The 25,720-nt window shown below is 43.5% G+C and overlaps 1 protein-coding gene across 1 annotated transcript in view; it reads right to left on the bottom strand.

Moving 5' to 3' along the window:
- VPS13B (vacuolar protein sorting 13 homolog B) overlaps positions 1–25,720 on the bottom strand; it is a 932,812-nt gene that overhangs the window by 798,783 nt on the left and 108,309 nt on the right. Inside the window, 6 exon segments of the mRNA XM_029063425.2 lie at positions 4,289–4,458; positions 9,929–10,120; positions 18,384–18,471; positions 21,637–21,774; positions 23,541–23,663; positions 24,172–24,267. Coding sequence (XP_028919258.1) covers positions 4,289–4,458; positions 9,929–10,120; positions 18,384–18,471; positions 21,637–21,774; positions 23,541–23,663; positions 24,172–24,267 — 807 coding nt within the window.

The following is a 25,720-nucleotide window of genomic DNA, read 5'->3' as shown; positions in this document are numbered from 1 at the left end:
AGTACCTACTGTGAGGGTGTTTTAATGTTGAACACATTATAGAAGGGAAAAAGCAGAATAACATTACAATAAAGTTCTTACTGCTTAAAGCCACTGTTACAAGAAGTTACAGTGCTGCAGGCAGTAACTGTTAAGTTTATCATGTGAAAAATCTATATCCTTGTGAGGACCTCCAGGTTCAGAAATAATGATGGTCAGGTTGCAGATTAAGGATAATTAGATTGCCAAGTTCTCCTCCTCCTCTTCAGACTCCGGACCATCAATGGACGGAGGAGGAAGGAGATCTGGCAACTGCTGCTGAAGCAATACTCGCGACTGAAGTAATGATGGTGATGGGTCTTTGCAAGAAGGTATCAATTGATGGCAGCAACATTTTATTTTGAAAACCATTCTGGCCTGCCTAACGCGGTACCATGCATTATAGCAGTCCTCACGTAACTTTCCAACTTCTTTTCAGATAGGTGCCAGTTTCAACCAACACACTGGAAGACTTGACTGATAGCATCAGTCTAAGAGTCGCCCTAGTCAACTCTCTGTCTGCAACTCCGTTTCACCATCCTCGAACTTCTCACTCCCCCATCACACTACAGCCTGGCAAAACGGTGCCATTCAGTCTCCTTTGTGGGGAGGACATGGATCATTCATTACCACCCTGCGAAGTCTTCCCCCATGAATCATCAAGAATTAATGGTTTCAACTCATATAGTGATGCCTTGATTTTACTGATGCAGTCACAGAAAATTCAGACTTTCCCAACACTGCAGCCCTGACAGGGTTGGGTCCACCTCAGTCAACTCCAGGATGCAGCTGAAAGTAGCTTTTAAATATAAGTGTCACAGCCAAGTACATTGGCTGAGGTTCTAGCCACCCCTCTACAATGTAAGCTTTGTATGGGCAGGGAATGTGCCTACCTACTCTAGTATATAGTAAATGTATGTATAGTGTAGTCTCCCAAGCACTTAATATGGTATTCTGCATGCAGTAACCACTCAAATTCGACTGACGACTCATGCTCAACAGACAATTACTGTCCCCATGTCAAAGGCTTACTGAAGGCACATCTCTTCCAAGAAGCTTTCCCTCACTAAGCCCTACTTTCCTCTTTTCCTGCTCCCTTCCGTGTCACCCTGACAGGATTCCCTTTATTCATCCCCCCTCCCAGCCCCACAGTGACTATGTCCAACCTGATTTGCTTGATTCCACCCCAGTGCTTAGTACAGTGCCTGGCACAAAGTAAGTGCTTAAATACCATAATTATTATGATTTTCTGTAATTTATGTATATTAATTTCCATCTCCCCCTCTAGAATGGGCCAGGGACGTTGCGGGCCAGGAACGTGTCTGTACATTGTTACCCTCGAAGTGCTTAGTACAGTGCACTGCACATAGTAAGCGCTCAATGAATACAACTGATTGAGTGAAGCTGGGGCTGCGGCCACGTAATCCAGGACTTTTCTTCTATTACGATCCTGGGTCTGTGGGGTTGGCAGCTCCTTCTCCTAACTTTTGTCACCAGGGTGGAAGACCCATCCCATGGAACTAGGGTTGGCAAAAGCTGGAGCTGCAACCAAGCAGTTCAAGGCAGTGCCTCCTTCCCCCGCCCATCATCACCAGGGTAGAGATCTGCCCGCAGGCTGGGGTGCGCAAAAGCCTGCATCCCCACAATAGTGAGGCTGTTAATAATAACAATAGTGGTATTTTTTAAGCACTTACTATATGGCAGACACTATACTAGGCACTGGGGGGGAAACAAGCAAATGTCCCTGCCCCTCACAGGACTCACAATCTTAATCCTCATTTTACAGATGAGGTACCTGAGGTACAGAGAAGTGAAGTGACTTGGCCAAGTCACTTGCCCATCACTTCACTAATGATCCTCTCTTTTTTTTTAATGATATTTGTTAAGCATCATCAGTGTTTTAGAGAAGCAGCATGGCTCAGTGGAAAGAGCACGGGCTTTGGAGTCAGAGGTCATGAGTTCGAATCCCAGCTCTTCCACGTGTCAGCTGTGTGACTGTGGGCAAGTCACTTAACTTCTCTGTGCCTCAGTTTCCTCAGCTGTAAAATGGGGATTAAGACTGTGAGCCCCACGTGGGACAACCTGATTCTGATCCACCCCAGCGCTTAGAACAGTGCTCTGCACATAGTAAGTGCTTAACAAATACCAACATTTACTATGTGCCAAATGGTGTACTAAGCACTAAGGTAGATAAAAGGTTGGACACAGTCCATGTCCCACATTGGGCTCACAGTTTTAATTCCCATTTTACATATGAGGTAACAAGCACAGAGAAGTGAAGTAACCTGCCCAAGGTAACACAGCAGACAATTGGTGGAGATGGGTTTAGAAATCATGACCTTCTGACTCCCAGGCCCGGGCTCTATCGACTACGTCATGCTGCTTACACATCATTCATTAATCAGTGAGTCTCCTTTAGATCATAAGCCCACTCTGGGTGTAGGCCGCACTTTGTTTCGTTTAACCAATCCCCGAAGTAAGAAATTAGGTTTGGATGAAGCAGTCACACTTATCTTATTAGGATGCACCAATTGGACTGTGGCTATAAGGCTTTCAGCATTTTCATTTGAAGGGCAGTGACTGATGAAACGTTGTGGTCCAAAGAATTGTTCACCCAGACAATAGTTCAGGGGGAGTGATATGTGACCTAGGTCCCAAAGCCAAACCTGTGGCAAATGTACTTATGCTGACCTAGGGGACAGAGCATGGTCCTAAGAGTCAGGAGCTGGGTTCTAATTCTGGCTCCACCTCTTGTCTACTGTGTGACCTGGGTAAGTTACTTATCTTCTCTGTGTCTCAATTACCTCACCTGTAAAATGGGCACTAAAACCATGAGTCCCATGCGGGGCATGGACTGTGTCCACCTTTTTATCTACCCCAGCATTTACTACAGCACCTGACACATAGTAAGCACTTAAAAAATACCATCAAAAAGAGAAAGCATCATCAGCTTTACCATTATTTTACCCCAAGTGTTGGAACCAATAGGGAGGATGAGTCAGTTTGCCCTTCCCTGCCTTGAAGGTTGGAGCAGACCATGCTAAACTGGAGGAGAAAGTTTGGGAAGGGATTCTTTTCCAGAAAAAGTCCACTTCATTGACTTTAAAAACCTGATCCAGTCTATAAACACTTTCTTCACACACCTTCTTCAGCTCAAGCAAGCAGTGAGGCGGTGGATTCGTGGCCTGCTGAAGCAATTATCCCCAGAAAATGTCTTCCTTTTGCGCACACGTGCACACACACACACACACACACACACACATTCTCCCCCTACCCCATCAAAGAGTTCTTGGAGATGCTTTTTAATGTATCATTTGGCTACTCAAAGGCACTTTTTTTCAGGGTCTGGTCTTTGAGCTGGATGCTGAGTGCTTTTTCCATTTTTTCTAAGTAACGATCATTGTGGCATAAAGATGAATTTTGTACTTGTGCACACACCACACTCACCCAATACATCCCACTGGAGACTTACTCACATGGATATCTTCTTTACTCTCTTCCCCATGCTATACAATCCACTTTGGGTTTTTTCCCCAAAAAGTATCACTTTCCTTGGACTCTTCACAGGTTCATAGCTCACTTTTCCTTTACAGGCCACAATTAAGGATAAGGATACAGAAAGGAAAATGGGATGCATAGCCACCAAATCTTACCACGATGGAGCCTAACTCAGTGCCAATGGGGTGAGTATGAGTGAGACAGGTACTAGGATGATCAATTACCATCCAAATGGCACATCCAATATTAAATGTAGCTATGCAGATACATGGCTGAGAAAAACCTTTCTTTGATCTACATAGAAATTCTCCTCCAAATTACTCTGGTTTCTCTATTTTACCTACTCAAAAGGAAGGGGGAGATGACTAGCAAAACAGTTCACAATAGCCACAGGCTGATCTCCCTACTTCTTCGATCGTGAGCTCCATGTGGTTGTCTGTTATTTACCCTAATGCTCACCACATAGTAAGCACTGCATTCCAAAACGAGCCTGGCACCAAAAATTTTGCAATCCTTGTTTTGGGTAAATAATACAGAATTTTTTTTTCCCATATGAATTGCAACTTATAGTGGAATGTTCAAAACTTCACTAACCAGCCACCACACATAACTGGATAACACTGACCTGGAATCAGTCAATGAATGATGCAGATCAAAGTTTCACTACTGTCTCTCTCTGCATAATCACTCCATGACTTTTTAAGGATATTTCCAATATTAAAAAAAGTAATAGGCACTCTTAGAGGTTAAGTAATAAGAATCAAAATCATACCTTTTCCCCCAGAATGACAGGCAGCAAATGGCTTAACAAATTGAATTCAGCCATGTGAATTGTAAATGTACAATTAAGGATCGTAACACTGGTAAGCCGTGTAGGAATGTAGTCTTCTAAAGAGGGCACTTCTTCATTGACAGGTGTGCTTCTATTTTCATCTGTAACATCTAAAATAAGACAAAATGAAAAATTAGTCAAAAATATTAACTTTGTTAACAAAACTATGTCATTGTCTTCTTCCAAGACTCTTGATTAATTATTAATGACTAATGTTTTGGGATGGTTTAAAATTGAACTGATTTATCCTAGCTCTCAAAGTCAAATTCTATCATTCTGCTTCACGATTCAGTGGTATTTACTGAGTGCTTACTTGTGCAGAACACTGAACTATACACTTGGGAAAATACATATACAGAGTGGTAGGCGCTTTGCTTTTCCTTTATGATATTTGTTAAGTGTTTACTATGTGCCGGGCATTATGCTAATTTAAATGGACAGTACGTAGGAGAAGCAGCGTGGCTCAGTGGAAAGAGCACGGGCTTTGGAGTCAGAGGCCATGGGTTCGAATCCCGGCTCTGCCACTTGTCAGCTATGTGACTGTGGGCAAGTCACTTAACTTCTCCGTGCCTCAGTTACCTCATCTGTAAAATGGGAATTAAGACTGTGAGCCCCACGTGGGACAACCTGATTCCCCTGTGTCTATCCCAGCGCTTAGAACAGTGCTCTGCACATAGTAAGCGCTTAACAAATACCAACCAACATGGGACTCACAGCACTAATCTCCACTTTACAGATGAGGTAAATGCGGCACAGAAAGAAGCAGCGTGGCTCAGTGGAAAGAGCACGGGCTTTGGAGTCAGGGCTCATGAGTTCGAATCCCAGCTCTGCCACTTGTCAGCTGTGTGACTGTGGGCAAGTCACTTAACTTCTCTGGGCCTCAGTTCCCTCATCTGTAAAATGGGGATTAAGACTGTGAGCCCCACGTGGGACAACCTGATTCCCCTATGTCTACCCCAGCGCTTAGAACAGTGCTCGGCACATAGTAAGCGCTTAACAAATACCAAAATTATTATTATTATTATTAGAAAAGTTAAGTGATTTGCCTGGGGTCACAAAGCAGATGGGGGGGGGGGGCCAAGATCAGAACCCAAGTCCTTCTGACCCCCAGACCCATGCTTTATCCATTAGGCCACACTGCTTCTCACGCATTCCCTAACCACAATGAGCTTACAGTCTAGAGGGGGAGAGACATTAATAAAAGTAATGCAAAATTTATAAATATGTACATAAGTGATTTGGGGTTGAGAATGAGGTAAATACCAATTGCACACAGATTACAGACCCAAGTGACAACACAGAAGGGAGAGAGCTAGGAGACAGAGATTTAGAATTTATTTTGCAACCTATTAAAGTATACAACTGTTTTCCTTTCACAAATATGATGTGTGCAATGGCAAGGGACCATATGTGAAGCAGCGTGGCATAGTGGAGAGAGCCCGGGCTTGGGAGTTAGAGGTCGTGGGTTCATTCATTCATTCATTCAATAGTATTTATTGAGCGCTTACTATGTGCAGAGCACTGTACTAAGCGCTTGGGATGATTCATTCATTCATTCAATAGTATTTATTGAGCGCTTACTATGTGCAGAGCACTGTACTAAGCGCTTGGGATGAACAAGTCGGCAAGTCGGCAACAGATAGAGACAGTCCCTGCCGTTTGACAGGCTTACAGTCTAATCGGGGGAGATGGACAGACAAGAACAATGGCAATAAAGAGAGTCAAGGGGAAGAACATCTCGTAAAAACAATGGCAACTAAATCGAATCAAGGCGATGTACAATTCATTAACAAAATAAATAGGGTAATGGAAATATCTACAGTTGAGCGGACGAGTACAGTGCTGTGGGGAGGGGAAGGGAGAGGTGGAGGAGCAGAGGGAAAAGGGGAAAAAGAGGGTTTAGCTGCGGAGAGGTAAATGGGGGGTGGCAGAGGGAGAAGAGGGAGAAGAGGAGCTCAGTCTGGGAAGGCCTCTTGGAGGAGGTGAGTTTTAAGTAGGGTTTTGAAGAGGGAAAGAGAATCAGTTTGGCGGAGGTGAGGAGGGAGAGCGTTCCAGGACCGCGGGAGGACGTGGCCCAGGGGTCGACGGCGGGATGGTTCTAATACTGGCTCCACCATTTGTCAGCTGTGTGACTTTGGGCAAGTCACTTCACTTCTCTGGGCCTCAGTTCCCTCATCTGTAAAATGGGGATGAAGACTGTGAGCCCCATGTGGGACAACCTGATCACCTTGTATCTACTCCAGAGCTTAGAACAGTGCTTGGCACATAGTAAGCGCTTAACAAATACCATAATTATTATTAAGGGACTGTTTAAATGCAAATGGAGATTTTTCAAGGTCTGAGTTCATCGTTGATGTCTAACAATGAAAACCTGTCATTATCCTATGTCCCAATGTTCTAAGGTTTTATTATCGTATGTCCATTAGAAGTATAACCTCCTTGGGGACAGGGAACATGTAATTATATTATTCTGTACTTCCCAAGTTCTTAGTACAGCATACTGCATCAAGAGCTCAATAAATGCCACTACTAGGGTGCCAGTTTTCATATATTGTACCAAAAGCAACGGACGTAACGTAGTCCATTGTTTATTTCGTCAGTTCTGAAACAAACTACCTGGGCAAGGATGGTCTGTGAGCCGGACTACCAGGGTAGAGACAGGGATAAAGTTCAGGTTTTTCCCCAGTTTAGTTTAGTCCAGAGGACGCTGATGATGTGAAATATCTTGCATCACCTACCCGTCTTCTCAACTAGGTGCTCCGGGGGACAATCATGAGCATAACTGTTTTAAAGCCTTCTGATGAAACACACACAGCACACAGCAAGTACAGTCTGTTCAGCTTTAGATTCCTTGTTTATTATTATGGTATTTGTTAAGCGCTTAACTATGTGCCAGGCACTTTATTAAGCGCCGGGGTGGATACAAGCAAATCAGGTTGGACACAGTCCCTGTCCCACATGGGGCTTACAGTCTCAATCCCCATTTTACAGATGAGGTAACTGAGGCCCAGAGAAGTGAAGTTACTTGCCCAAAGTCACACAGCTGACAAGTGGCGGAGCCGGGATCAGAACTCATGACCTCTGACTCCCAAGCCCAGGCTCTTTCCACTGAACCACGCTGCTTCTCATTCTCTTGTTGTAACCTCAGACTTGGAAACACAGATGACTGTACACCGGAACAAGCCTAGTAATTGGCTCTGTTTGACTCTGATGATGACTGGCAAGAAGAGACAACTTTAACTCTGTCTTAACTGACCATATCATCATGGATTAGCCTAAGGATCTTGGTGTATCTCAGTCCATCTGAATTTTTGCTTGGCCGCTGCCAGACATCTGGTCTGTTGACGGTGTCAAATGCTTGGTGCCGCCTATATAAATAAGAGCTGAATCTTAGAATTGCTTCCTGAAATTCTTTTTCATGTGTTAAGCTATAGACCACATCTGTGTGGATGCATTTTGATGAGAAACCACATTGTAATGGATTGCAATTTTGTTGTATTCACTCCCTCCTCAAATCTGACACACCAAGGCCCTGCTAACCTTCAAAGCCTTCCTAAAAAGTCACCTCTTCCAAGAGGCAATCCCTAACAGTTCTCTGGACAGGCTTTCCCTCCATCAATTAATAATAATAATAGTGGTGGTATTTGTTAAGCGCTTACTATGTACACGGCACTGTTCTAAGTGCTGGGGGAGATATGGGATAATCAGGTTGTCCCACTTGAGGCTCACAGTCTTCATCCTCATTTTACAGATGAGGTCACTGAGGCACAGAGAAGTGAGGTGACTTGCCCACAGTCACACAGCTGACAACTGGAAGATCTGAGATTTGAACCCATGACCTCTGACTCCCAAGCCCGTGCTCTTTCCACTGAGCAACGCTGCTTCTTAGCTGAGGTGCTAAGTTAATCAGTAGCCCTTCCTTCTTGGAAACTACCAGGCAACTTACTGCTTTTCCTTGCCACCAAGATTCATCGTCATCATTTACTAGCCGCAGCAGCATTTTTAAGAGTCTAAACTGTGCAGAGGCCCCAGGGAGCTTCTGATAAAAGTAGGAACCTAGGTCATGATCCCTGAACTGCCTACTCTGGAGAAGCAGCGCAGCTTACTGGAAAGAGCACGGGCTTTGGAGTCAGAGGTTATGGGTTCGAATCCCCGCTCTGCCTCTTGTCAGCTGTGTGACTGTGGGCAAGTCACTTAACTTCTCTGTGCCTCAGTTACCTCATCTGTAAAATGGGGATTAAGACTGTGAGCCCCTCGTGGGACAACCTGATTCCCCTGTGTCTACCCCAGCGCTTAGAACAGTGCTCTGCACATAGTAAGCGCTTAACAAATACCAACGTTATTACTACTCTCTAATGGGGGAGGTGGGCTGTCACGGGTGGTATCTGTTCAATGAGAACAAGGGGGGAAATTACCACATGAACCAAAAATAAACAAGAAGTGCTCTAAATAAATGGTTTTGCCCAACTGCTAAGGGTAGCAGGCTCCACATGCTGAGGAAGAGCTCATGGAGTCATCTGAGAATTCTATCACCACTTTCCTTATAGCATTATGCAGCATGCCAATAGTTCTCGGTTCCTCCCTGTGCTGTGCAGTAATAACTTGTTCTAGTTACAGTTAAGGCCAGGCCTTCCCACTTTGGTGGGTTTTCAGGGTCTTAAAGGATCTCCTCCTCAGTGGTCAAAGTCATGTTGAGATGACCATGGCAGGATTTTCTCTCACTGGGTAAGAGTTTCCTTCTGAATTTGATGAAGGTGGTTCTCTTCAGGGGGCTGCTCTAGAAGGGGTCCTAAAGTTTATTTTGGGATGAATAAAAGTCCTTTATTGAGTGGTTCATATAAAAGTCCTTTATTGAGTGGTTCACGACATATCTCTACATCTCTTCAGTTTTGGCATCCTACCATGGGTCATATACTTTAGTTTTTGAATTCATCTTTCCAGTTTAACTTCTGTGGAGTTAAATGCCCATCTGTATGGCTTTATTTTGGGCTTAGTTTTGGGGTTTGTTTTTTTTCCTTTGGTCTTTCTTTTGTTTTTAATGGCATTTAGTTAGCGCTTATTATATGCCAGGCTGGACACAGGCTACACAAAGTCCAAGCCCTATACAGGGCTCACAGTCCTAATCCCCATTTTACACAGGGGGTAACCGAGGCCCAGGGAAGTTAAGTGACTTGTCCAAGGTCACACAGCAGATTTGATGAAGCCAGGATTAGAACCCAGGTCCTCCCAGGCCTGTAACTTTAGTCATTGGATCACACTGCTTCCTGTTGCCAAAAGAAACTCCCTTTGGTAAGCAATAAAGATCCTAACCAGTTAGGAGGTTTTTTTCCCCTTCTAGTGAAAGAATTTAACAGATGTAAATAAATTTTCCTTTCACTTCTCAAATTTCTTTAGTTCAGATAATTAACCTCTGAATGCACTACATGTAATCCTGCTAACTTTTAAAAGTTTAAAAACAAAGTTATGCATTTTAGCATGAACAAAATATCCAGGACAGTTAAGCTAATGTTAAGACAGCAACTGTAACTGTATGAATCCAAAGAGGCTCATGACAGACTCAAAATTAAGCCAATACTACACCTGATTTCAGCCTGCTGTATGGTTCATATTCATGCTCAAAAGCACATGCCATCATTTTCATAATCCTGTGTACAGCACTGCTGTCCAAGCGAAGATCAAAAGGTCCTATGACGAGGCTTTTGCTTGACCTCTCTTGAACGTTTCCCAAATCGTCACTCTTCGAGGAAAGGTCTTGTTGAGTCCCAGACACTACTGAAAAGAAATTTCACCATTAACAAAAGGAAAACTTCAACCAGAATGACCAAAAACCTAATTCAAAATTATTCATACCTATGATGAGAAAATTATTCAAATATCTGAAGTATAAAAGAATGTCAACATCACATTATGGTCCACACTACACATTCTGCCTCTATCTATTGCATTTTAAAATTTAACACTGCATGTGAACCCATTATTGCGAAGAGTAATACAGCCACATTCCTGGGTGCTTCTGTATATGAAGAATGGCTTAGGTAAGTGTTCTCCTGCTCACTTTTTTTTAAGGCACTTGTTAAGCACTCACTATGTGTCAGGCACTGTTCCAAGAGCTGCAGGAGGTACAAAGTAATTGGGTTGGACAGAATAGGGCTCACAGTCTTAACCCCCATTTTACAGGTAAGGTGACTGAGGCCCAGAGAAGTTAAGTGACTTGCCCGAGGTCATAGAGCCGACAAGAGGTGGAGCCAGGATTAAAAACTACATCCTTCTGACTCCCAGGCCCATGCTGCTTCTCTACACATATTTTGCTAACCATATTTTGGACAAACCTATAGGAACAAGGCCTACACCCTTGAATAAAATCATTTCTCTGCAATGATCACCTCCCCCTCCCAAGAGCACAATATTTTAACCCAAAGGACAACTGGGATGAATGTATCAGGGTTCACGCGCTTGGGATGGGGAGGTTAGGGTACAAACAGAGGAGAGACAAATTCAGTTGCAGCACACTTTCCAAGCAGGCGGTGGGGGACTTGCTCCCCCCCCCCCCCCACACCGTCACCAGGCCAGGGCTGCAGCCAAACCCTCATTTCTGCATGGGGGAAGGGAACAATTTGGAAGCTCCCACTTCACCTCTTCTCACCCCCTCCACTAGGACTATCCTACATTTAAACCATCACGAACTATCCAGACTTCCAAAGGTTGCTCAAGTAATCCTTTTGTCCACCATGGTCACTTTATCAATGGTATTCGAGCACTGTACTAAGTGCTTGGGAGAGTACAATATGACAGAATTAGCAGGCAGGTTCCTTGCTGGTAAGGGAGGTGGGGCTCCTCTCCGGTGATGTGGCGGGGGGGAGGCACCACAGGCTTTAAACTGCCCCATGGACCCCAAAGCCCACTGGGTGGGAAAACGTCCAGCCATACGCTCACCCTGCCACTGTGACTCTTGGAGCCACCAGCAGACCCCTTAATAGGTTGCTTTCTGCAGCACTGAAGTGCAAACCACTTGACAAGTGTCAGGAATAAACATCATCTTCAATTCGCTCCAAGGGAAATTTGGTGCTCCTGCAGCCATCTTTATCCTACCTCCACTCTAAGGTGCATTCCTCCACTCATCCAGCTAGTGGATTCATATTTATTGAGCACTTACTGTGTGCATTCATTCATTTAATCGTATTTACTGCGCGCTTACTGTGTGCAGAGCACTGTACTAATAATAATAATAATGTTGGTATTTGTTAAGCGCTTACTATGTGCCGAGCACTGTTCTAAGCACTGGGGTAGACACAGGGGAGTCAGGTTGTCCCACTTGGGGCTCACAATCTTAATCCCCATTTTACAGATGAGGTAACTGAGGCACTGAGAAGTTAAGTGATTTGCCCAAATTCACACAGCTGACAAGTGGCTGAGCCGGGATTCGAACTCATGACCTCTGACTCCAAAGCCCGTGCTCTTTCCACTGAGCCATGCTGCTTCTCTAAGCACTTCTCTTAGCTGTACTAAGCACTTGGGGGAGTACAATACAACAATCAACAGGCACATTCCCTATTCACAACGAGTTTACTGGCGAGACAGATGGGGGGCTTTGTCTGGGAAGGTGTCTTCCCATCGCCCCTGAACCAGGACTGTTTCCTCTCTTAAGACCTAAGAGCACTCCAGCAGGAACAAGGAGAGCGAGAGAGAAGGGGGGGGGGAGAAAGACAACGGGGAGAGAGAGGGGAGAGAACAGAGAAGAGAGAACAGAGGAGAGAGGGGAGAGGAGAGAGGGGAGAGGAGAGAGGGGAGAGCGCGAGAGGGGAGAGCGCGAGAGGGGAGAGCGCGAGCGGGGAGAGCGCGAGCGGGGAGAGCGAGAGAAGCGAGGGGAGAGAAGAGAGGGGGGAGAAAAGAGGGGAGGGGGAGAGAAGAGAGGGAGGAGAGAGGAGAGAGGGGAGAGAGAGGGGAGGGGGAGAGAGAGAGAAGGAGGGAGGGAGAGAGAGAGAAGGAGGGAAGGAGAGAAGGAGAGTGAGTGAGAGAGAGAGAGAGAGAGAGAGAGAGAGAGAGAGAGTGTGTGTGTGTGTGTGTGTGTGTGTGTGTGTGTGTGTGTGTGTGTACACACATGCATACGTGAGGGGGGAGAAGCAAACACCATCTCCTCCCTCCAAAAAAACACCAGATCTCAGAGGACTCGGTCATATTGGCAGAGGACATCGGGAGTCCTAATTCCTACTACATTACCTTTAAACGTACATCACAGTGAAGCACCACGGTCTAATGGAAAGAGCACACACCTAGGAGTCAGAGGACCTAAGATCAACTCCCAGCTCCGCCACCTGCCTGCTGTGTGACCTTGGGCAAACAGAATGCCTCAGTTTCCTCCTCTCTAAAATGGGGATTCAATACCTCTTTTCCCTCCTACGTAGACTATGAACCCCAGAGGGACAGGGACTGTGTCTGACTTGACTTCCTTATATTTACCCCGGTGCAGCACTTATCATATACAGTATTACAAATAATAATAACAGCTTGCTACACTATTAGAATCTTATTAAAAATGCATTCAATTTGGGTAATGAAGGAAGGGTAAAGGCAAACAAGCAGGAACAGAGGTGTCAGTTACCTCATCTGTAAAATGGGGATTAAGTCTGTGAGCCTCACGTGGGACAACCTGATTACCCTGTGTCTACCCCAGGGCTTAGAACAGGGCTCTGCACATAGTAAGCGCTTAACAAATATCAACATTATTATTGTTATAATGGGAACATAACGACAGGATGCTGCCACCTATGTCATTCACTCTAAATAATACCAGGAATGTTTTCTTTGGAAAAGTCACAAAAGCAAGGAAGGACGTCTACAAACTATCAATGAATGTAGTTATCTTCAAGGATGCTTGGATCAGTTGGACTCTGGTTTCTCCGGATCACAGTGTAAACTGTGTAGCCCCGGTTGTATTTTTAAAATCAGATGGATTGCATCAGCACCTAACTGATTCACTACCTGCAAGGCAAACTGGTAAATATCGCCAGGATCTGCCCTTTCCTCTCCACCCAAACGGCTTTCTTACGGGTATAGGCTCTCATAATATCCTGGCTGGATTACTGTGTCAGCCTTCTCTCTGATCTCCCTTCCTCCTCTCTCTCCCTGCTCCAGTCTATTCTTCATTCCGCTGCCCAGCTCATCTTCTGGAAGAAATGTTCTGGGCATGTCACTCCCCTTCTTAAAAACCTCCAGTGGTTGCCTATCAACCTCCGCACAAAACAAAAACTTCTCACTCTAATAATAATAATAATGTTGGTATTTGTTAAGCGCTTACTATATGCCAAGCACTGTTCTAAGCGCTGGGGTAGACACAGGGGAATCAGGTTGTCCCACGTGGGGCTCACAGTCTTAATCCCCATTTTACAGATGAGGTAACTGAGGCACCGAGAAGTTAAGTGACTTGCCCAAAGTCACACAGCTGACAAGTGGCCGAGACGGGATTCGAACCCATGACCTCTGACTCCAAAGCCCGTGCTCTTTCCACTGAGCCACGCTGCTTCCCAGGCTCTCCATCATCTTGGCTCTAGGCTACAGGCTCTCCATCATCTTGCCCCCTCCTACTTCTCCTCCCTTCTCTCCTTCCACTGTCCACCCCGCACGCTCCGCTCCTCTGCCGCCCACCTCCTCACCGTCCCTTGGTCTCGCCTATCTGGCCGTCGACCCCTGGGCCACGTGCTCCCGCGGTCCTGGAATGCCTTCCCTCTTCACCTCCAAGCTAATTACCTTCCCCTCTTCAAAGCCCTACTGAGAGGTCACCTCCTCCAAGAGGCCTTCTCAGACTGAGCTCCCCTTGTCCCTCTGCTCCCTCTACACCCCCTTCACCTCTCCGCAGCTAAACCCTCTTCTTCCCCCTTTCCCTCTACTCCTCCCCTTCTCCCTTCCCCTCCCCTCAGCAGTGCTGGTCTGCTCAATTGTATATATTTTTTATTACCCTATTTATTTTAATGAGATGTACATCACCTTGATTCTATTTATTGCTATTGTTTTAATGAGGTGTACATCCCCTTGATTCTATTTATTGCTATTGTTTTAATGAGGTGTACATCCCCTTGATTCTATTTATTGCTACTGTTTTTGTCTGTCTCCCCCGATTAGACTGTAAGCCCGTCAATGGGCAGGGACTGTCTATCTGTTGCTGATTTGTACATTCCAAGCGCTTAGTACAGTGCTCTGTACATAGTAAGCCCTCAATAAATACTATTGAATGAATGAATGAATCATGCTCTGTTTCATGGGGAAGTAGCATGGCTCAGTGGAAAGAGCCCAGGTTTGGGAGTCAAAGGTCATGGGTTCTAATCCCAGCTCTGCCACTTGTCAGCTGTGTGACTTTGGGCAAGTCACTTCACTTCTCTGGCCTCAGTTCCCTCATGTGTAAAATGGGGAATTAAGACTGTGAGCCCCACGTGTGACAACCTGATCACCTTGTATTCCCCCAGCTCTTAGAACAGTGCTTTGCGCATAGTAAGCACTTAACAAATACCATAATTATTATTATTATTTCAAAACACAGGAGCCTCATTGTTCTTAAGTTAAATTAATGAAATCAAGGGGGATGGGCAAGTTTTACAACTGTCTCTTCAATGAACATGTCTTGTCTCTCTCTATTGCGGTATTGTACTTTCCCAAGCACTTAGTACAGTGCTCTGCACACCGTAAGTGCTCAATAAATAAGACTGAATTGGGTTGCTTTTTGTCGAACATTATTACGACTAGTGCACGTAAATGATAGAAACTCTTTATGGTTCACAGTGACCCTCTGACTTTTTTAAATAAGTGGATGGATGCTGCAGTTAGGGTTAAAGAGGTAGTGAAGGTGAAACAACAAAAACACCTTGAAAGCAAAAACCTCACCTACACAGCTAATAGTCATTTTCATTTAGACAGCTTTAGCACTTAATGTACAATGCTGTTCCATAACCAAAGAAACTGCAGAGGAGGACTCTTTAAAAATATTTACCACACACTTTTGCAATCAAAGAATAAGACCTGTACCAAGTTTTAATGATCTCTTCATCTTTATTTCCTATATCATGGTCAAAGGTCATTTTCCAGCACTTAATTGTTAATGCATTGTTTGGGGTATCATAAAGAACAGGGAAATAATTGTTAGGAGATTCTTATCCGGAAAGCCAAGCCTCAACACAGGAAGCTATTATCACCCGGGTTCAAATTTGCAGTACCTTTTGAAAACCCTGGTCAAACTATAACCACTGGGCCTATCACAACAAAAACAAACAGCAGTAGGAACTTCTTTTCTTCCCTCTATTTACTTCTTCCTACCTTTGCCACTAAAGTGCGGTTCTGAACTTGTTAACCTAAAAACAGAGTAGGCCTAGATATCTGAGTGCCTTTGAAGTACATCAAAGATAAATGTTATCAGAAGATAACACTATTGTGTTAATATGCTTCTAAGTGTTCATAGAGCATGGAATTATAGTGTAATTTGATAATCAGAGACATCCCTAGGGGCTGTAGCCCTGAGCAACTAACCCAGTGTTGGGGGTTTTGGTTGGATGGGGGGAGGGAGAGTTGGGCAGAGAGAAAAGGGGCAAGACAGAATCCCAGTTTTAAGAAGGCTGGTTAAATATATCTCCTCTTCAGACTAATTCTAGGTACCACCCCTCTGGAACTGTGACTAGCAAAAGAAAGACTGGACAGTGAAGCATGTTTGGCAACAGCACCAATGTGCCACTGGACCAATGTGCTTGCCTTGTGATTTTCGCTTGGTTTCCAGTTTTTATTTTTTTTAAATGGTATTTCTTAGGCGCTCTGTGCCAGGCACTGCTCTTAGCACTGGGATAGATACAGGCTAATTAGGTTGGACACAGTCCGTGTCTCACATGGGGTTCACGGTCTTGATCACCATTTTTTTAGATGAGGTAACTGAGGTGCAGCGAAGTCAAGTGATTCGCCCAAGGTCACACAACCGACAAGTGGCAGAGCCGGAATTGGCACCCAAGTGTTTTGTTTTGTTCGTTTTGCTTTGTTGTCTGTCTCCCCCATTTAGACTGTGAGCCCGTTATTGGACAGGGACTCTCTCTGTTGCCCAATTGTATGCTCCAAGCGCTCAGTACAGTGCTCTGCACATAGTAAGTGCTCAATAAATACTACTGAATGAATGAAATCCTTGACTCATGCATGCTTCATATAATAGGCTGCTTCTCGTGTTGCTCATGCATTCATGGTTTCATCATGCCACTACTAATGTAGTGGCAAGACAAGCAGTGTGGCTCAGTGGAAAGAGCTTAGGCTTGGGAGTCAGGGGGCGTGGGTTCGAATCCTAACTTCTGCCACTTGTCAGCTGTGTGACTTTAGGCAAGTCACTTAACATCTCTGTGCCTCAGTTACCTCATCTGTAAAATGAGGACTAAGACTGTGTGCCCCATGTGGGATAACCTGATTACCTTGTTTACCCCAGCACTTAGAACAGTGCTTGGCACATAGTAAGTAAGTAGTAACAAATACCATCATTATTATTATTATTATTATTAATGTTCTAGAAGATAAACCACTATTTTCTCACGTAGGTGATGGTGTGCAATCCATATCCTACTAGAAAGACTTGATTTCTGGGTATGGAAAGATTAAAATTGACTATAAATGAAATTATCTAAGTCTACAGGAGAATCATTTACAAGAGAATTAAAACGCCACAAAAGGCATTGAAATATTTTGCTCACCATCCCTCCACATTTAGGAAGACCAGTGTCACTCTAATAAGAGTGCAAGTCCACTTAGCATTATTCTAAACTGATATTTTTCACAGTGCACAGGATTCATTAGATTCAAAATAAACTTCCCCTCTCCTAAAATTTAGGAGTTATGCAAAAAAACACATGCAGATATATTTGCTGATGAATTACACTCAAATCCAGAAATCTCTTTACATGATAGCAAATATTTCTATGTACCAGCTACACTATTCAATCTTGTAAGAAATAGGCCGAGAATGAAACTTAGAATCTATGTTAGAAAAATACACTGGAGTACAACATTTCTGCGATAATAGTAAATGCAATCCCGTCCACAGATAAGGAGAATGAACTCGGAGATACTTTTCACCCTTTCGATTCAATCATTCCTGCCCAAGGAGGGCTACAATGTTTGCAAAACGAACTTCTTAAATGGACAAACTTTCAGTCAATTACCAATGTTGTCATTTACTATTGTAGCACAGTGTACAGCTATTATAAAAAAAAACCCTAAGTTCTGTCAAAACTTCTCATAGGCAGTATTCCTGAAACGTCTATTACCTTATACTATAGATATATATAAATAGATCATCTGAAGATACAAAAGACTCCAAACACGCACACACACACACGAAGTAAAACTGGTGATTTCATTTAAAATCCCCAGCCTCAACAAACTTCTAAGCAAAGTTGTGCAAGATTATAAAGGCATAATTCTTCTGTTTTCTACTCCCTACAACCAGTTCAAAAAAATGAAAATGATATAACCATGTCTAAAATTTATCTGATTACAAAAGAAATGAACTAAAAGCATAAGGGACAGATAAAAGAACAATGGGAAGCAAGAATGCTTTTCCTTTCTTAGTGTGATAAAAACAAGTATCCTGGAAATAATAAAAAACTTCTTCAGAGCTTCCAGAAGTATAATTTTTCAACCATTTTTCCATCACACAAGCTGCTCTTTTTTGACCTAAAAACAGCTAGTCAAAAGTGACTTGGAAAAGAGAGGAATTTTTCTTTCCCATCGTCTCACGGCATATTTGTTTCCCTGCACAAAAAATACAATATGGTACTTATAAGAACTGATTAATTAGTGGAGAGGAATACCTTTCTAATCATCCAAGGAGGGAAATGAGTCAAAATGCCAGCAGGCTAAGAAGGCTCTCAACACGCATCTGGGCGTATTAAATGATTCCAAAAAGCATCCCTAAAAGGTAAATCTGGGGTAACAGGGGACAGCCGGTCAAGGACCAGGTGGCTCTGAAGAAGCCTTTGTTTCTGTTGTTCCAGGGAAGGCAAACATGAGGAAAAGAAACCAGTACCTTTGCCACTGAAGCTTTCCATTGTGTACAGGTAATCCATGTAGAAAGCCCCAAACCTCTGCATTCCAGCTATCTCTGTGTATGTCTCCTGCCAACAAAGCAGAGTAAACAGAACAAAAGTTGTAGAAGAAGAGAATCTTAAGATTACAACCTGATAGGTCAAGAATCGGAGACGTATGCTTGTTTGGGTTCGTGTATCAACTCCAGAAAAGATTATCAAAACAAAAGAACAGGGGTTATCCAAAGAATTCACCTCTACCTCAGGTAATGCAACTTCTATTATGGGGCATACAAAAGGACATCCATAATTCTACTGGACATTTTGACCACTTTATCAATAATGCCTAGTTAATGAATACCTTTAATGGAGAACATATTCTTCTCTTGACCTCTCTCAATACCACAAAACCATCTAATTGCACAGGTTCACAAGAAAAGTAAGTAAATCATGAAGTATGAGAAAACTTTCACAAAACAGACATTGACCACTTGCCAAAACAAAACAAAAAAGTCATAGAATCAATGGGGTTATTAGGCAATATCAAATCATAATATGACTTATTTTACCATAAATGACGGCTATTGGAACTGTGATTTGAAAATACGGCCAAGTAAAATGTTCTGAAGGAAGATCACATTAAAAAACTCACTTTCAAAAGTGCAACTGAAACTTAGTTTGACAAATTTCTGTGTGACCTTGTGTTCCTGCCAATTTTATAAAGAAAAGGAATGACAGGACTTGCACCTTATAGAACACAGAAAGTTCTGAGACGCTAGATGAAAAGATTTCTATTGTGTACTAGGATTTGAATGTGCAACTGTGACCTTACATGTAGAGAGCATATCAATGAGACCGAGCAGCCGCAGTCTAGGTAGTCGGAAGCTTAAAATGATTTTTAATTAAAAGAGCAAACTGGGTTTTCATCTAAATTATGCAAGCCCATCAAGTCCCAATTGTCAGGGCAAGTTAATCAGCAACTTCTAGAGAAGGGGTGGTCAAAATTCAGCCAGCTAAAAGACTCACCACTGAGTGACAGCCTAAGCAGCCTTTCCTTAAGCTTCCGGCCTGTTGCCAGCATATGACAGCTCCCATGACACCTCAACACAGTTGAGGCTGTGGCATGAGGGAGTTACTGGGGGCATCTAATAATAATAATAATAATGTTGGTATTTGTTAAGCACTTACTATGTGCAGAGCACTGTTCTAAGCGCTGGGGTAGACACAGGGGAATCAGGTTGTCCCACGTGGGGCTCACAGTCTTAATCCCCATTTTACAGATGAGGGAACTGAGGCACAGAGAAGTTAAGTGACTTGCCCACAGTCACACAGCTGACAAGTGGCAGAGCTGGGATTCGAACTCATGAGCCCTGACTCCAAAGCCCATGCTCTTTCCACTGAGCCACACATCTACAAAGAGCTCATATTTAGGAGCTGCTGTAAATGGAAATTCTGCCATTTTCACCTCTCAACACCCCCTGCCCTTCAGCTTTCCTCTGTGGCAGCTGGGAAATAGGCCACTCACCCAAGGTTTGCCCAGTTCAGGAAATAACCTACTGGGCAAAATCATCATCCACAGAATTCTGGAGGGTGCCTTAACATAGGATCGGTGGGCTGAAGCAGTGTTGCCTAGTGTACAGAGCATGGGCCTGGGAGTCAGAAAGACCTAGGTTCTAATCCCAGCTCCACCATTCGTCTGCTCTCTGACACTGGGGAGGTCACTTCACTTCTCTGGGCCTCAGTTATCTCATCTGTAAAATGGAGATACAGACTGTGAGCCCCACAGGGGACAGGGACTGTATCCAGCTTGTTGTTGGGCAGGGATTCTCTCCATCTGTGGCCGGATTGTACTTTCCAAGGGTTTAGTACAGTGCTCTGCACACAGTAAGCACTCAATAAATACGACAATGAATGAATTTGCTTGTATCCACCCCAGCTCTTAGAACAGTACCTGGCACACAGTAAGCACTTAAATACAACAGTTATTGTTAAAGGAGGTGAGCAGTAGGCTATATGTAGTTTCAGCAATTCTGTCCAGCACTCGTGACCCCAAGCCATTCCCTGGAACATCCAGACAACTCTGGAGCCCTGGTATACAGAGAGGCAGGATGGGGAAATGAGAAACTTCCATTCATTCAATCGTATTTACTGAGTGCTTACTGAGGAACTCCAATTTAGATTGGCTACAGAAGTCAGAAGGGACCAAGGGCAGTCCAACTGATTTGCAATTGTTTGGGATATGTTGGCGGGGAAAGCCTCTGCATTCCCTCAAGACTGCTCAGAATTTCCGGGAGCTTCTTTCCTCATGATTACCCTGGACTGGAAGTCAGACCAGAGTCCCACAGCTCTGGGACTGTCTTAGGTAACTCCAGAGTGACTTGAAGATTTATTTAAACTGCCCCTCATAGTCATCAGTCCACTACTCTCCCCAACCCCAAATCTTTTTAAAAATCCCATCTCCCAGAGGCCTTTCCTAAATCCTCATACCCCCATCTACCCTCCCAGCAAATGAAGCAGTTGGCTGTGTATCCCTTAAGCCCTTGAATACTCATCCCAGCTTCACAGCACTTATTAACATATTGTTATAGGCTACCATTTCCCCTAACTGTAATTTATTTTAATGTCTGTCTCCCCCTCTAAGACTGTAAGCTACTTGCGGGCAGTGATCGCCTCTACCAACTCTATTACACTATACTTTCCCAATGCACTTAGTACAGTGCTCTGCACAAAGTCAATACTTAATAAATACCACTGATTAAGTATTGATTGATTTACATGTCCCCGTTATAGAGTTCCACAGTCAGAACACACAAATGTCTCTAGACTGTAAGCTCATTATGGGCAGGGAACCGGTTTGCTAATTCTGTTGTATTGTACTCTCCCAAGTGCTTAGTATAGTGTTCTGCATATTATAAGCCCACAATAAATACCACTGATTGATGTTAGACTGCCAGGACTACTTAAGGACCCAGAAGTTTCACTACAGGCACAGGGCAGTAGGACCATATTGAATATCTAAAAGTCCTTCTGTTAGGTGTCATTAGGACGCTAAGATTTTTCATACATTCCATAAACATTCCACTGTTTATTTCTGCATGTAGAGGGCAGGAAACCCTATACATCTTGAATAACTCTAGTCCTATACAGACCCTATGGTGAGTAGTCAAAACTGGTTTGCAGGTGCAGAAGAGGAAATGCATCAGCATTCAGCAAGTATGTAAATTTGAAATGAGATTCAGTTATTCTTTTCCTGACCTTATGGTGAGTTGCATCCAGAATGAATTCTGCACGGGTACCATTATTTTCTGGACTTCTGTAATCAAACAGGGAATTTGTAAGGTATGTCATCCCTTTGGTGCTTAAATTTTCACCACAAAGGAAGAAACGGGCTTCCTGAAAATGAAAAAATAAAAATAAAATGTATGAAAATCATATTAACAGGACATGATCTGGTGAACAAGGCCTCAGTTTTATCATATACATAGTATTCAATCAAATTACGATAATATGCTCCCTTGACACCTCCCAAAAAGGGACAAACCCAAGTTTCTAGTAATATCTGAAATAGAAACAATAGGCATGTCATCACCACACCTAAACTGAACTAAATTCTGTTGGTGAATTGAGAAGAGCAAGCACCAGTAAATAAAAGAGAGATTCATTGAACATAAAATATGTGGTGAATCCTTTTACACTGGATAATGACAGACTTAAATCTTGGCATATTTCCTATGTATTGCCCATTTGTGGGAGGAATTGCTTGGAAGGGTATCTCCCTCTCTAGACTGTAAGCTTTCTGTGGGCAAGGACTGTGTGTACCAACTCAAGTGCTTTGTAGAATGCTCTGCACACATTATGTGATCAATTTATCATTGACTGAAGGATATATCGTCCATTATTGTATTAATTCCTCCAAAATCTCTTTCCTCCCCCTTCTAAAAATAAGATAAAATAGTACTGTTGTAACCAAGTCCTAATCAGTAATATTTGTTGAGCACTTACTGTGTGCAGAGAACTTTGCTTGGGAGAAGTCAAGCCAACATTTGGTACCTCCTAGAATGTATATCCTAAGCCCTACTGAGAGCTCACCTCCTCCAGGAGGCCTTCTCAGACTGCCCTCCCTTTCCCTCTGCTCTTCTCCTCCCCATTCCCCCTACTCCTTCTCTCTGCTCTTCTCCCTTCCCCTCCCCACAACCCTTGTGCATATTTGTATATATTTATTTTGTTAATGATGTGCATATAGCTATCTATGGTTCTATTTATCTTGATGATATTGATGCCAGACTACTTGTTTTGTTTTGTTGTTTTTCTCCCCTGTTTAGACTGTGAACCCGTTGTTGGGCAGGGATTGTCTCTATCTGTTGCCAAATTATACATTCCAAGCACTTAGTACAGTGCTCCGCACATACTAAGCACTCAATAAATACAAATGAATGAATGAATAAAAGGGGAGATTTTAAAATTAATTAAGGATATGTACAAAAGTGTTGTGGGGCTGAAGGTACGGTGAGAAGCATGGGCTTGAAACAGATCCAGGTGCATACACAAGAATGCAGAGGGAGTAAAAGAAATGTGGGCTTATTGAGGAAAGGCCTCTGGGAAGATATATGATTTTAGCAGGGCTTTGAAGGTGGGGAAAGTGGTGGTCTGTCAGTTATGAAGGAGGAGGGGCTTCCAGGCCAGAAGACATGAGCAAGGGGTTAGTGATGAGATAAGGTAGGGTCACTGACAAGATAGAGGCACAGTAAATTTGGCACTGGAGGAGTGAAGCACACAGGCTGGGTTATAGTAAGAAATCAGAGGCCCACAAAAGTTAAGTGACTTGCTCAAGGTCACCCAGCAGACAAGTGGCAGAGCTGGGATTAGAACCCAGATCCTAATGTTTCCCAGGCCTGTGCCCTATCCACTAGACGGAGATTAAACAGTAACTACAGGTGATAAGATCGAGCCTGTTTCCAAGCTGATGAGTGGATGAGGTGGGGTGAAGCCGGTCAGTGAAGTTGGGGAATAAGAGGAAGCGGGAAGAGAGAAGGGTAATTGGGAACATCCACACTGATCCGCAGGGGCTTCAGTATCCATGCACGGATGGAGAAAGAGAGAAGTCCAACTATTTTATTCTTCCTTATCTCATTTCCAAACACTCTTTTTTACTCATTTACCTCACTGCTTCTGTTCATATTCTCTTCAAAGTCTTTAACTCCCATAATTCCTTTAAGACACATAGCTTGGCAACCTACAAAGCCTATTTGGCAATCGAAGAAAGGTTCTCCCATCATAAGAGCCTGTGGAAAGACAAGGTAAATTAGTTAAAGAAAATCATTTGAACTGTAAGATAAAGGACGCAACGCTATGATCTTTCCAAGATCAGGAGCATACCTCTATTCCCCCCTAATCCAAGAAACAAATATGGAGCCTCAATTATCCCCATGAACAGGAATGGATGCTTGCAAAATCTGGTGGGAATTTCTCTCTAGCCAAGTCACTGCCCAACCCTTGCCCAGGGATTCATGCTACTCAGGTGCTGAGGAAATGTGTGCCACATTTTTGCATGCACTCATTTCTGCAACTCACTGATTCTAGTGTTGGACTTAATAAAGCAGAGAAAAATAATGCCCTGCTCCCATCAGTTTATATAATCAACACTCTACTATATTACAGTGGGCCTCATTACACAGTAAAATGGAAGTGTAAAATCAGTAATTATTGATACCTGGAAATGCAGCATAAAAGATTTATAAGGCATTTATCTGCTAGAATCTTTACCAAAATTTATTTATGATGGAAAATTACCTCAATTGTAGTTCCTTCTTGCTCCCAGCATATTACTTCCTTGGATTTTACTTTCTGTGGGCTATAATAACTATTCTCTGTTTGCATTTCAGTGAGCTATGGAACAATATGACAAACACCTTATATAAGTCAATATTAGCACTAAATAGTAGCAATCTGTCAACGATACTGAATTGAAGACGACAAAATAAACTCTACTTTTGGCTGAATTACATGAGGCAGGAAACAGGTGCAGTACAACAGCTGTAACCTATTACACTGTATCAGAATATAAAAGCTTACAGTTGAAGGTGCCAATTTAATCTTCATAAGGCAAAAGAATATTAACACTCATTTAATTTTTCTTATGACAATTCTATATTAAAATATTAAACAGCAACCTGACAGCTGCAAAAATCATATAACAGCAAGTGAATTATATTTTCTACCTCCCCGGCCAAAAAAATCTATAAGCCACATAGTAATTAATTTTTTTTTAAGGCACGTGTTAAGGGCTTACTAAATGTCAAGGACTATTCTAAATGCTGGGGTAGATACAAGATAATCAGGGTAGGTACAGTCCCTGTCCCACAGCGGGATCACAGTTTAAGTATAGATATTGAATCCCCATTTTACGCTTAAGGAAGCTGAGGCACAAAGAAGTGACTTGCCCAGTGTCTCACAGCAGGCAAGTGATGGAGCCAGGATCAGACACCAAATCCTCAGACTCCCAGGCCCATGCTCTTTCCACTAGGCCACATTGCTTAATCTATCAAGGTCTTACCATAGTAATAATAATTTGTTAAGTACTTACTATGTGCCAAGCACCGTTTTAATCAGGTAATCAGGTTGTCCCACATGGGGCTCACAGTCCTAATCCCCATTTTACAGATGAGGTAACTGAGGCACTGAAAAGTGAAGTGGCTTGCCCAAAGTCACAGAGCTGACAAATGGTGGAGCTGGAATTAGAACCCATGACTTCTGACTCCCAAACCCGTGATCTTTCCACTGAGCCACGCTGCTTGCCATCCACTTTAAGGCACTCAATCAGCTGTTCCCCTCCTACCTTCATCTCATTCCTACTACAACCCAACCCACACACTCCCCTCCTCTAATGCCAACCTACTCTTGTACCTTTATCTTGTTCATGCCGCCACGGGCACCTTCCACACATCCTGCCTCTGGCCTGGAATTCCCTCCCCCTTCATATCCGACAGTCCACACCTCTCCCCGCCTTCAAAACCTTCTAGAGCACTCTTAAAATCGCATCTCCTCCAAGAGGACTTCCCTGGCTAAATTATTTCCCACAATTGTCCTTCCTTCTGCATCAACTATGCACTTGGCTGTGTCCCCCTTAGGCATTTTGATACTCACTTCAGCCCCACAGCACTTATGTAACTAGCCTCATATTCTACTACCTCCCTATCCATAATCTATTTTGATACCCATCTCCTGCAGTGGGCTGTAAGCTCCTTGAGGACAGGGATCATGTCTACCACCTCTTTTGTACTGAACTGCCTTGGACACCGGACCATCACCTTCTCCTCAACATGTTATCCTACCTTGGCTT

This window comes from Ornithorhynchus anatinus, chromosome 4 (genome assembly GCF_004115215.2).
Source record: "Ornithorhynchus anatinus isolate Pmale09 chromosome 4, mOrnAna1.pri.v4, whole genome shotgun sequence".
Classification (NCBI taxonomy): Eukaryota; Metazoa; Chordata; class Mammalia; order Monotremata; family Ornithorhynchidae; genus Ornithorhynchus; species Ornithorhynchus anatinus.
Note: the sequence above shows the minus strand (reverse complement) of the source record. Positions and strands in the feature narration are given on the sequence as shown.